At 36.3% G+C, this 13,721-nt stretch overlaps 1 protein-coding gene across 2 annotated transcripts in view; it reads left to right on the top strand.

Moving 5' to 3' along the window:
- Positions 1-2,116: 2,116 nt before the first annotated feature.
- The window catches only part of LOC124400432 (adhesion G protein-coupled receptor A3), a 191,196-nt gene continuing 179,591 nt past the window's right edge, over positions 2,117-13,721 (top strand). The window contains exon 1 of one of the 2 annotated variants that reach the window (XM_046872263.1): positions 2,117-2,797. In XM_046872263.1, coding sequence (XP_046728219.1) covers positions 2,577-2,797 — 221 coding nt within the window. In that variant the 5' untranslated portion in view covers positions 2,117-2,576. The remainder of the gene's footprint in view (positions 2,798-13,721) is intronic. The other variant, XM_046872272.1, reaches the window with a different exon arrangement.

Here is a 13,721-nt window from a genome sequence, read left to right as displayed (position 1 = left end):
GTCAAGTAAATCAAAATGACAAAAGCACTGAGACAAAACCTAATACTTGCAACACATTATGTAGCGATGAAGATTCTGGTTCTCATTAGTGAAAAGCTGATAGCTGACTGAACACCGGTGGCCAGGATCCAGCAACTTCTCCCTGTTTTTTCTCGGAGTAGTGATTCATCATTTCAGGAGATGATGTGAACTGTATGCATATTTCCAACTTTGCCTCAGACGGGAAGGTGGGATGATTCCCTTGATGAACTTCCAAAGCTGAAGAGGTGAACATACATCTGTGTAAACAACCACTCTGCGCAGCCAGGGGAGTGACAAAATGTGAAAGTAACGCAAAGCCTAATGTACGTTTTTGGTACAGGGAAAATGAAGTAAGAATTTTAGTTACATGAATACAGTAGATCATTTAATTTGTTGATTTTCATGCAGAGAAGAATGAAGAAATCAGAGTATGTTTGCAGATTGGTCACTTTACATTCCTTGAACTCTCCCCTCCTTTTTTAAAAACAATTTTTCTCTTTTTTTTGCTTTTTTTTTTTTTTGCTCTCTATGAGTGTACACCCTGCAAACTCTATTCACTCATGGGAAGCTCTTTTCCCTTTATGACTTTTGGAGCTAAACCAGCTGTTAAAGCTTCTGACTCTCTTAATCTTTTTATATTACCTCACATACATACAACATCATCTAGCTGTGGTTAACACACACAGCCATCGCTCTACTGCACTAGGCTCAACTCATAGTCTAAGTCAAATTCAATGGAAATAAATAGTGTGTACCGTAAATGCAATTTTGTCAAAATGAATAGTTTTTGAGTAAACCTGCTTCATTTCAAGACACAAAGACAACACAGTGGGCTTGTCTGTCATAAATTATATATATTATTTATATTCTTCTTTTTAATATTCTCTACACTAGGATTATTATTAAAAACACTTTTCATTTAGACTCCGGTTTATTCAACATATTGCAAATACTATCAGCCATAGAGAACCGAAAACAAAACTAAGCTATTATATTATATTAATAAGATATTAATCTAAACTTTTAGCTGCAATGCAATTTAGTACTACATCTAAAAAACTGAAAACTTTACATTACATTAATCTGAATTTCTAATCAAATAATCCTGGCAATATCCCTTATTAGATTAAGCCTGGCACTCATAATGGAAACTCGATCATTACGAACCAATAATTGCCTCCAAAGCACGATAAAGTGTCAGCAAAAAGTGTCAGGAAATTGTGGTTTACTTGTTAAGACGTTAAACTTTGGATTGGAAGGTCGTGAGTTTAAATCCCAGCACCACCATCCTTAACTGCTCAGTTGTTTACATGAAATAATGGTGTCACTCTGAATAAGGTCTGCCAATGTAAATGGAAAAATCTATAAATTGTAATAAGACAGGCTAGATTAATTACACCAAAAGCTGACAGTTGTGTTTGGGTAATCATTCAGGTTTCGAATGAATTGACTGCATTTAGCTTGTGATTAGTCATAATATTTCTGTTGCAAACAATATGAAAAACAATGAAAAAAATGTCACAGGAATGGAAAGGTCTTGTGGCACAGTGCAGTTGGTTGCATAGCTCAAGGTTCTCTGGTTTGATCCTGAGCTTGTGTTATTGTTTGTGTGAGGATTTGCCTTTTAAGTCTGTGTGGGTTTCCTCTGGGCTCTGTTTTCCTTCTATTTCGGGAAAAAAACATGCAAATGGTTTTGGCTACTGTAAATGTTCTTAGGTATGAAGGAATATATATATGTGTGGTATGTGTATGCATGGCCCTGTGATTGTTGTCTTTAAGTGTCTCCATGCCCCAGGTTCCAGAGCAGGTTCAGGATTTGCCACCTCTCTGACCATAATAAACCAAACAAAGGAATTAATATTACTTTAATTATTCTAAAATCAGAATAACTGCATTTTTAATGTTCAGATACATTTCCACCTGAGGAAAAACAGTATTAGGTCTAAAAAGTAATGAAAATCTCTCTACTGCACTTATAGTGTCGTATCCACACGCCTTCACTTGGCCGCCAGGGCGGATTTAAATCCCGTGGTTACTGTGGAGCCAATAGGAATGTACAGCACTTCCGTTTATGGTCTTTATGGGCGGGGCCTATCATGCCGAGCGCTCACTCGGGACAGAAAGCGCGTGCAGGCGCTGCATCTTTCACTCCGACCACCTGTTGACTAGAGAACTTCCCTGAAACACACACGACTAAAATCGGATCGGTTTCTTCCAAGGAGGTTGCACTGCATTTAAGCAAAATCTGCTCACTGAAATCTAAGCAAAGTTTTTTTTTTTTACAAGTTTATTCAACGAGGGAATACGAACTTTTGCCAAGTTGTATTGTAAGTGACTCCTCGAGGACATGCGCGGCAGTAAGAGTTCACGCGCAGTGTGTTGTGGAGATGTTCAGGCTCTGGAAAGCAAAGTGTCATCCGTGCACGGTCGCCGAACCTGCATGTTATGTGATTTGCGCGTGAGATGGTCGGTTACGACCTCCCAGGTTGGGGAGAAATAACTTAACAAAAAAAAAAAAAAAAAACCACAGAAAAAATCACACACGATACTCCACCATGAAAGCAGTAAGCGTGGTTTTCGCTCTGGTCGCGTTGTGGAGGATGAGCGTGGCGAGCAGGAGACACTGCCCCGACCTCACCGTGGAGAGCTGCGAGTGTGCAGCAGAGCGCTCCGGGGCGCTAAACCGGCGCAGCGCGCGCGTCACGGTGGCGTGTGATGATGCGGATCTGACGGACACGCTCGAGCCCCGCGCGCTGCTCAGCACCACCACCTCACTGTGAGTCTACTGAGAGCAACACGGGAGGGCATATGGGTGGAGGAGCTGAAGAATGCAGAGAACATTGGATGTTGAATGGATTGATTGATGCATGGGTTTTGTGTAGGGGAAATATAACACCTTAAAACAGGGATTCAATAACTTTTTATTTTTTTGGAAATTCTTTAAAAAGTCAAATTAATTCTACAGACCCAGTCAACATACATTTTTTAACACTGTAACACCTCATAATTGTGATCATTCAAATATTAGGCATATTATATAAATGTTTATAATAATTTTGTAGCTCTTTATTGGAGCCATAGTGCACTTGAGATGTACATTCGCAGAAAAAACATATTGAAAAAATGTATAGAATGGCCTTTTAATGAAGATTGGATTCAATAGAGCAGGTCTAATTTACAGCTATAGGGGAAAAAAGTATACAGACACTTGTTTTTGAAATTTAGCACATTTCTGTCTTTTGTAGTGATTGATGTAACCAAAAAGTAATTGAGGTTTATGTTTTACAAAAACAAATCCAGTGAGCAAAAAGTATTCAGACATTATGTTAAAACATGGGCAAATACAAATCATGTTGTTTTGTAATTACCACTGTACTGTAATAACACTACAAATAAAATAGAATTAAAGTATTTATTGACCCTTGGCAGTGCTTCCCTTGATAGCAATTTGAGAAGCATAGTTTCAAAGAATAAAAAACAACCTGCTTGTCAAAATCTTCATTGTTTATGTTTGCAAAAAAATAACACCAGATCATAACAGTTAGGCAAATAATAATTATAACAACTAGAAAAACAGTAAGTAGTGGTAAAAATATGTATGTATATATATATATATATATATATATATATATATATATATATATATATATATATATATATATATATATATATTGGTTTGAATATATATATATATATATATATATATATATATATATATATATATATATATATATATATATATATATATATATAAAACCATATATATATATATTGGTTTGAATATTTTTTGCACTTAATTGCTTCACTTTCTCTTTACTGTGCTGTTGTATCTTTTGCGAAGTTTTTACATATTAATGTACATTACATTAATGATGGTGGAATTCAGTGCATAGCTACTTTTAGGACAGAAAAAAAATCAACCAGCAATGAGTTATTAAAAGGCTCATTAATTAACAAATTATTTCTCTTTTTCTGTTGACTGCCTAATATTCTAAACAAAGCTACTTCAGTGCCTGCTATACAGAGCGAGACACTACAGAATAATCTCATGAGAACATGTAAATGGATGCCTAATAACATAAACAGAAAAATCTCTTGCTCCTTGAGTACAGTGTTACGGGTGCATTATGGCCGATCTCCTGCTTAGACAGTTGATTCCCTGCAGAGTGGGTTATTGTGAAGTTTTAATTTGCTGAAGTAATTTTCCTCAGAGTAACTTTATTGGCATTATTGGACTGTATTGTATATGATTCATCTGATTCATCATTTTTTCGCTGTAACACAAGTCAAATTAGTTGTTTAGTTTATTTAGAAAAAATTTAATGTAACTGCTACATTAGCAGCCTGGTTATTTTTTTGATAATAACATACATTTAGTATCAATATTAATTTGTCAGTGGGGTAACAAATCCTAAATGAATTAGCAGGCTCATCAGCTGTGTTAATGCTTAATTGGGCTTGATGGCTTGGCTGATGTCTGGAGTGGAGTAGAGCAGGCAGCTGTATTTGGAAACAGGATAAAACAAGCTACAGTTACAGTATTAAGGAGCATCACACCACCAAGAATTGTGTTCATTGGGTTTCTAGCTGTAGAAAATAACATTCATTCTATATAATATTCACAATATATCCAAATATAATTGAGTTTGTACAGTTTGCTCAGATGTTGTTTGCGAGCTTTGACAAGTATGCCTCTGACCATCCAATCAGTGGCTGTGAAAATGCAGATGTTATTGTATGCCTGATAGATGGCCTTGGTGTGGCCAACTTACAATATAATTGATTAAATCAACAGCTTAAAAAAATGTGTAGGCTCACAGCATTTTGATTGTGAAGGCTCACAGCAGATTCATTTGACCCTGGCAACATGTAATGTAACAGCTAAAATCTGATTGGATAGAAAACTAAAGTTAACAGACACTTGGTTGAAACAAAGAAAAGCTATAAAATAAAGAGAATAGACTATTGGGAATAATTTCATACACATTTATAGGCAAAAATATATAAATGCGCAAGTTTAGGTTTGAAACTAAGGTATGTGTGTATACCTTACATTGTTGTACATTGTTATATACCTTATACATCTTATACATTGTTGTACCTTATATATAAATGTACACACACAGCATCATATAATAGCAGCAGGTGACGATCATGATAACATTCCATTGATACCTGTTATCTGTGTGCTGGGCAATGACAAATTAATAACTGACTGTCCCGGCAAACTTATCTCCAACATGGTCTATGTAATATACTGTGCATGTGCTTTGCAGTATGCAGGCACTGACCATGTACTTGAAGAAATATTGTAATTATAGTATATATTTTTTTAACCGCTTTTCCTGGTCAGAGGGAATCTGGAGCCTGTCCCAGGAACACTGAGTATGGGGTAGGAACACACCCTGCATGGAAAATTATAGACCATCTATTTCCATATATAGCAGCATGTGAAGGTGGTGCAGTAGGTAGCATTGCTGCCTCACAGCTCCAAGTTCTTGGGTTTGATTCTGAGCTATGACTGTTGTCTGGGGCTTTAATGTGTACACATCTGTCCTTGTGGGTCTCTTATACGTTGTTTTTTTTCCCAACTCCAAAACCCACGCAACCAGGAGGTTTTACTTTGCCTCAGGAGTGTAAAGGCGAACGAATTGTGTTTTCATGGTGCCTGGCATTGAGCTGGCATCTCACTAAAGCTGCAGTCTTTGATCAGTGCCAGTGTTCTTATGATTGGCTCTTTGGTGCCACTGTGACCCTGACCATGATAAAATATTGACGAAGATATTGATATTGAAGATGAATGAATGAATGAATGTTGTTGTGAAAACACTTACATGTCAAACTTACCGTAATTTCCGGACTATAAAGCGTACCCATATATAAGCCACACCCACTGAATTTTACAAATATTTTTATTTTTAACATAATTTAGCTGCACCTGTCTATACGCCACAGTCTCCACTAATGTACTTTACACAGGCTTTAACGAAAGACATGTTACACACGGTGTAACGGGTGAAATATGTTGAGCTTCCTTTAGGAGCATAGCGGTATTTTGGGAATAGCATGCCAGAAGCGAGCGCTTGACCCTGACTCAACACGTTATAACTGCTTGTATCTAAACAGCAGCCGAACGAAAAAGTCATTGTTCACTGTCTTCCTCCTTCCTTTCACTATTTCTCTCGGGATTTTATCTTTTGGCATCGTTGTGCGTTTAAAAAATCACCCTATGGAAGTTTTTTCTCCCGATGCCGTGCAGCTCAGAACACAGGTGAGGTCCGTTTTCTCGTTTCCATTCGGAAATTTCATTGGTCTAATGTTATGGGGTTCAGTTTTTTGGCTTGAAGTTTGTGAAACCGGGAAAAACCCAGGAAAATTCATAAATTAACCGCTTCATTGTTTAAGTCGCGGGGTTCAAAACGTGGGAAAAAAGTAGCGGCTTATAGTTCGAAAAATACGGTATGTATATGATCTGGATTGTAGAGATGCTTGTATGTCAGACTACTTAATGTGTCTGAACACATTCAGGAGAGAGCCAGATATGAACATTGCTCAGCCTATAAATGCTTATTTTATAGGTTTTGATGGCTTTCATGCTCCCATGCTTGCTTGCTACTGGCCAGGCTGCACAAATTTAAATAGCAGATGTGTACTATTATATGCTGCTCATTTATCTGATTAGCACTTTCTCATGTGGTCTGCAAATGTAGGTGTAAAGGAATGCTTTAGAATGTGACTAAGTCAACTGCAGCTTTTTAGACAAGTTTGTAGTAATATTGCTCATGTTTCCCCAGCTGTGACATCTGAAAGGGTTTCAAATTTTAATTTTTTTGTATTTTGTGCTGTAAATAATTTTTAAAGTGGCACAACTGGACATTAATGCTTCACTTTTTATTATAGTTATAAACGCTTTCATGTTCCTTTATGTCTCTGAAACATGTCTCTTTATGTAATTTGTCTCTGGTTTGGACAGTATGCTTAGTCAGTTTATTCTCTAAGGCAACAGTGATTAAGACAGTAATCCACTTTGTTCATTTTTTTATTAATTAATTTTTGTACAGCATAATTCACTGCTTCACAAGATCTTCTTTACAACTGACAATGTGTTATGGCTGGAGGCATCAGATTATATCATTGCAATATATCATCAAATTACTTATAACAAGCTTATATATAAATTACTTATAACAAACTCCAAGCTTGTAAACCCTTCTGTGGTTCTCTCACTATATATATATATATATATATATATATATATATATATATATATATATATATATATATATATATATAATATAAAATCTAATGATGTTAAAAGTATGTTTCACAACTGTCAGAAACAGACTATGTAAATCTACTGTCTGGGCTAGAAAGATATCAGCCCCAGCTCTTATTTCATCTGTGCCATTTTGTGTGTTTATACTTATGTTTATTGGTGGTGCTGTTGTTTTTAATTCTACAAAACTGTTTTAATTTGTTCTCCATTTTTTTTCAGAGAAATTTTATTTTTTGGTATTGAGATTCTAACAAGTTTTATTACCATTTAAAGACAATTAAAGTTACTTTACCTCTAATAAATACTTCTGCTTTTAAGGTGTAACCTGTATGTATATTTGTTCATACCAATGCGTATGTACTTGACCTCTGGCTGGAAATTTGATCCTATGTTTTCGTCTTAGCTGGCCAGGAAGTCTTGTTCCTGCACTAGGAAGTGTGACCTTTTATCAAACTAAAGTGGCCACCCTTGTCTCACTTTTGTTTCCACACAGTGAAAAAATAAACAGCTTAGAGAGGGAAGTGTGCATATGGCCAGAGGTAAGCTGACTGGACTGTTCACTCCTCTGGCTGTGTACTAATGCCTCCCTTTGGTGTCCTTCATTTTCACATTTATTGCCCTTAGACCCTGGGGTGCTGCATTATCCTCGTTAGCATGCTGACATTATTGCTCCTTTGAGTGCTTGGAGCAGGATGCCCCCATTTTGTAAGAGCAACAGACTGAAGAGGCAATCTCATTTGATTTATTGGTGAAGATTAAATTATTGCCATGATTATTAAAATGAAGACATGCTGGGTTACAGAGAATGTTGTTGGATCGTGTTTGCATTTGGTGTGCTGATTAGTCAGAGGGATATTTACTCATTTGATAACGGGCTTGAACAGGCTGAGGTTGACTTTACTCATTTAACAACACGTTCACCTCTATTTCAAAAGACTTAATGGTGATTAAACTGTGGAATTTTTAGAGTAACAATATTCTTCAGGCAAAGTCAATAAACATGTACTGTGTTTGAGCATTGTTCATGTTTATACTACAGCCTGTATTTTCTCGGGAAGCTGACATAATTGTATTATGAAATGCCTTTAAATATTAACTATTAGTTCAATGTATTGCCACATTTATTAAATCATCATGCTATAATCAGCTATAATCAGTCAGGTAGGTAATTCCATTCTAGAAGCGACTTTATATTTGAGTTTCTTTTGACTAGCATTATGAAATGACAGAACAGACCTTCCCACTCATATAATTTGGTAAACTTCGAACTGTGTATTCATGTGCAGACTGCAGTGTAGAGTTTAGAAATACCAGGCCAATGTGATTAATTTATATTTATTGAATTCTCTCAGTGGATATTAACAAAAACTGGGAACATCCCTAATGCATGATACATACAGTGTCGTTATGCATTCTTCCAAAAAAAGGGAGGCATGCTTGCTTTGCACCTTTTTGAACTGAGACTGTGATGTAACATGAAAGGATAGCAATGGCTGCCAGTTGTGAAAGTTCATCTGGAGTGTTTGTAGCACACATGCATAAAGAATTGTGGAAATGTTTTGATTGTGCACCCCTTTTTATTGTTTACTGTTAATTGGCTTCTGTTCATACATGTTTACTTTAGCAGACACTTGTGGTAGAGGCAGAGGCATGTGTCAGTTCTGCTTTGGACAAATAGCTGCCCAATTATTTTTTTCTTTGCTGGATGCGCTTGTCTTTTTCATGCAGACTTCTAGACTTTTGTTGATTTATTATTCAAGGCTTTATGAATGTTTGGGCTTTCTTGTCATTTACATTTTGTGCCTAGCTGGGGATCTATGCATGTTACTGTTGTTCTATTAGTTATTTCAGTGATACAATACATGAGTTACATGTATGTAATTTATTCATTGTTGCTATTCTGTTTTTCTTTATAGATAGAAAGACAGACAGACAGAAAGAACGGCAGATAGATATATAGAGGGGGTTAAGTGTTTATATTTAAGCTAAGTGTTGTTCACCTAAGCAGTTAATATTATTAGTAATGTTATTGCACTGCAGTATTATTAATATTAATAATAACTAGAATATTAATAATAATAATATTTTAATAAACCTAATTTAACCATGGCTGAATAAGTCTAATTAACTGTGGCATGCTAAAAACCATTAGGTCATCGTAACAACACTATAGAGGAAGATGCATAGAATGCTGCAGCCCTCATGCATATTATAATGACTCACACTGGCCACATAACACTGACAAAAACAATATCACTGATAGATCTATACCAGAATGAACTGAAACCTACCTTCAGAAGTGCGGCAGGCAATAGGTGGAAGTGTTAAGTGTTATTTTTTCAAAATCAGGTCTATTTATTTGTTGCAAAACTTCTTTTGCATTCAATCAGGGCTTTTCGAAGAAATTCTGGCTCATTGTTCATTGTAAATCCATAATTAAAGTTTGTTGAATAGTAAAACTTAACGTTTTCAGACAAAGTAAACTTTTCTGCAATCTTTGCATTTATGACCACTCTAATTTACTCATTTATGTGCAGAGTACATAAATGCACAGAATACATTTAAAATATATAAAAAATTACATGATGTAGTCCTAACATAGTCAACCCATTACAAACATGCTGCCATTATGTAAATACAAATTACTGATATAATGGCAGAACGTATGTAATTAACTGACTATGTTAGTAGTATATTATGCATTTTTTAAATTGAATACTACTTTTTAGTAATCAGTATTCATTATTACTCTTGGTGGTGACACTGCTTAAGTAACTGCTTCATCCTGGTCAATATTATGTTGAAAAAGAGCCACCACTGTTTATAAGGGGGAATCTACCATAGTTAGGGCTCCAGTGAATTTCAGCACATTCACTTGCATCTAGTTGCATTTTATTGTAGCCGGTCAAGTAATTGGCATGTCTGTAGGAAATTGAAGGAGATCTGATAAAACCTGCACAGGCACACAGACAATGTGAAAGTCTACATAGAGTTCAGAATTGGACCTGGGACCCTGTAGGTATAAGGTGGCAACAATACCACCTGCTCATCTGCACAATATTGTTGCTCTGAAAAAATGATTGTAAACAAAATATCACGTTATCTGAGCAGATTTCGATTCTTATGATTTAATTCAAGCCAGTCTAGTGTGCTGATGCTGTGCTGCCTCCTCTGAGCAGTGGTCAGAGACTATGACTTGGTCTATGAGCTATATATTGGTCTTAACTGTGTGTGACACAAGGCCAAATGCAGTGCAGCATTGCTACAGCTGAGGACAGGAGGTGTGTGAATGCTTACTGACAGCTGCTCTGGCACAGAGGATCAGTTACAGCGACAGAGAAAGAGAGAGAGCGTGTGTATGTGCCTGTACAGAGCTACTGCTTGGCACACAAATGAGGACACACTTCTTGTGGAAAGGATCTGTCCACACGCCAGTATTTTCCATGCAAGGACCCACACCTCACTTCCCTAACTAAAAGTGTATGAGGTTGTGTTTCATTTTCCTCGGGTTTGAAACCGAGTAACTCCCTTATAGACTTTGGATTAAAAAAGAAACTGTCAGTTATATATGGAAATGATGTTGCAGTTTAAGGAAAGATGAGCAGCTTGGGTATTCAGGCACTACTTTTTTATTACTTCTGATTTTTGTTGAATTAGTTCTCAAGACACAAAATATATGTGTGGTTTTCTAAACATGCCAACAATAAGGCTGTTAAATCTTAGGTTAAACAGGATCATTCAGTCTCTTTTTGTAATCCAGATTAGTCATTTAAAAGGGTTCAAGAAGCTAACATTTCCCAAAGCCAGTGGTTTTCAAAAGATCCTCGACCTTCTTGGAGGTGTTAATGTTTTTCAAAAATTCTGCTTGAACATTGAAAATATTAAACCAACACTAATTCTGAAATAAACACAGTAGGTTTAGTTTGTCTCGTCCTTTGAGCATTTATTGACACTTACGACAACATTCAAGCTCCAGCATTACTCTTGTCAATCAGCATTAGTCATTTTGCAGTCCTGATTAGGAGAACATCTGAAATGATTCTAAGATCATGCATTCATTCCTTTTTTTCATTCATCTCAGTAACCCATTTATTTGTTTCATTTGAATATCTGATTTTACTGCCTATCCAGTAGCCACCACTTTTTTGCCTAAATCACAATCCAACCTGGATATTATAGTTCTCAAACTCATACCTGCCACTGATCACACGTTTCCTGTTTTCTCCCAGTCACAACTGAAACTGCTAACTCACACACATACTCCAAGGTTTGACCATCTTTTCTGAATGCAACAGTGAATGTTATTTTTCCATTATTTTTCCTCTATTCGAACATCTGCAAATTTTTTTTCATGATTTTGCCTGCTGATTTTCGAATTTGAACTAAAAACTGAACTTATGCACATATCCCCATTTCTATTTATGTCTCTATTTTGGTACATTATCCTACATCCTGTGTACATGTCCTCCATTATCTTGAAATGCATTTTGAATTTGTCAATCCTAGTGTATATTTTCTCCTTCTCTATTTTGGCTTGTTCTGTAATCTTGTAGCTAATAAGTGATCTGCAGTGCATGACGGCCATGGGTTCACATGCATCTCAGCTAAGCAGCTCTAAATAAAAAAAGACACATCTGAAGATGCCTGAAGTTAACTATTCCTTCTCATCAGCAAAGTCTCATACTCTCTTGCTTTCTCTTTCTTATTCTCTCTCTTTCTTTTCTGTAGTCTATTTTTCTTTCACTCTTTCTATAATCCAAACTGACAGTAAAAGTAGACATTGTGGCATGATATGAAGTGAGGTGACATAATCTCAAGTGTTATGTCTTCAGTTCCAGAGATGATACGCTAGCCCAGGGCAAGGTCTCATATACTTAAGTCATGGTAATCAGCACTGACTTATCTCTCTGTGTGGAGATCACCTGAGGCTAGCAGTCTTATTTCGTGTGCTCTAGAATGCCGGTGAACAATAATAGCTGTGGGCTTTCTCTGAGCGTTTGGTCTTGGACACAGGTTTCATCACTAACCCTGGGTTTTCAAAGTAGAAATCTGGAGAGGGAAAGTCAAAACCTGGAGATGGTTAGCATTTGTCCTTGCTTCAAACATTCATTTCTTTACAGTCATTAAATCACTACTTTGTTTTCTTACAGTAAGCACTCTATGCTTCTGTTACTGGCTTAGTGGCTAACATGTTCGCCTCACTCCTGTGAGGGTAAGAGTCCAAATCCTCTAAGAGTTTGCATGTACTCTCTGTGCTTTTGATGTTTCCTCTGGGTAATCTGGTTTCTTCTTCCTGTTCAAAGACATGCATTTTGAAATTGCTCGAATTGTGTAAACGGGAGTACATTTGTGCCCTCTCCACTGCCTACATCACCGAGTTACCTGGAATAGACTCCAGGCTCCCCATGACCCATGGGTAGAATTACCTTGTGTTTGTATATACAGTAAGTTGAATAAATAGGAAAAACTAATTAACCACTGTAGCTCAGGTTACTTTAGATTAAAACAAGAACAATACAACAATGTTTTCATGTGTCCTAAAAATAAGCCTACCTCAGTTTTCACTCCAACTTTGTCACATTGAAAGGTTTTATTACTTGCATGTCATTCATAAATAATACAGAATTATTCTTTTTATTTAGCTAACATTTAACTTATTCTTGCAGCATTAAATCACAGAAAATTTGAACTTATAGAATATTTACTAGAATGGTCACATGTGGGTACAGTGGGCAGAAATGCAGAGTCCTTGGTTTAATCCTGAGCTTGAAGCAGTTGGAATTGTTTTTTCGTCTGAGTTTTCTCCCACTTTCCAAATGCATGTTGATAGTTGAATTGGTGCCCCAGTTGTGAAGGAATGTGTGAATTTGTTTGTGCGTGGTGTCCATATGGACAGACATCTCATCTTGGCTATGCCCAGTGTTACCTAAATATGCTCTGGAACCACTTGACCCTGACCGTGATAAAGCAAAGGGAACAAAAGAGCAATACAAGATATAACAATGTCAAAGTGTGGTACAATTTTAAAATATATATTTGAATGATCAAATTTGGATATGTTGTGTCATTTTGTGTATTAATTTAAGAAAGCTGATGATGATATATTATGATAACCATATAGCATAGGCATAGCTAGAGGAAAGAATGATGATGGGGCAAAAACAAACCTTATCAGAATCAATTAGAAACCAGACAACTTTGCACAGAACGCAGCTTAAAAAGCATTTTTGGCACAATAAGATACGCTTATACAGCATTTACACTTACACCAGGTTTTACTCTCTCACTATAATGCATGCTGCAGAGGTTTTGGAACAAAGAAAATTTTGTTGTCATGGTTTACCTGCATTGTGTATTTACTGGGAGTCACTTATAAGAATACAGAAAAGTAAGCTGAGAAAAATTGAGCATTATGGCAAATACA

The sequence above is a fragment of the Silurus meridionalis genome, chromosome 2, assembly GCF_014805685.1.
Source record: "Silurus meridionalis isolate SWU-2019-XX chromosome 2, ASM1480568v1, whole genome shotgun sequence".
Lineage (NCBI taxonomy): Eukaryota > Metazoa > Chordata > Actinopteri > Siluriformes > Siluridae > Silurus > Silurus meridionalis.
The sequence above is the reverse complement of the archived record's forward strand: the minus strand, read 5'-3'. Positions and strand labels throughout refer to the sequence as shown.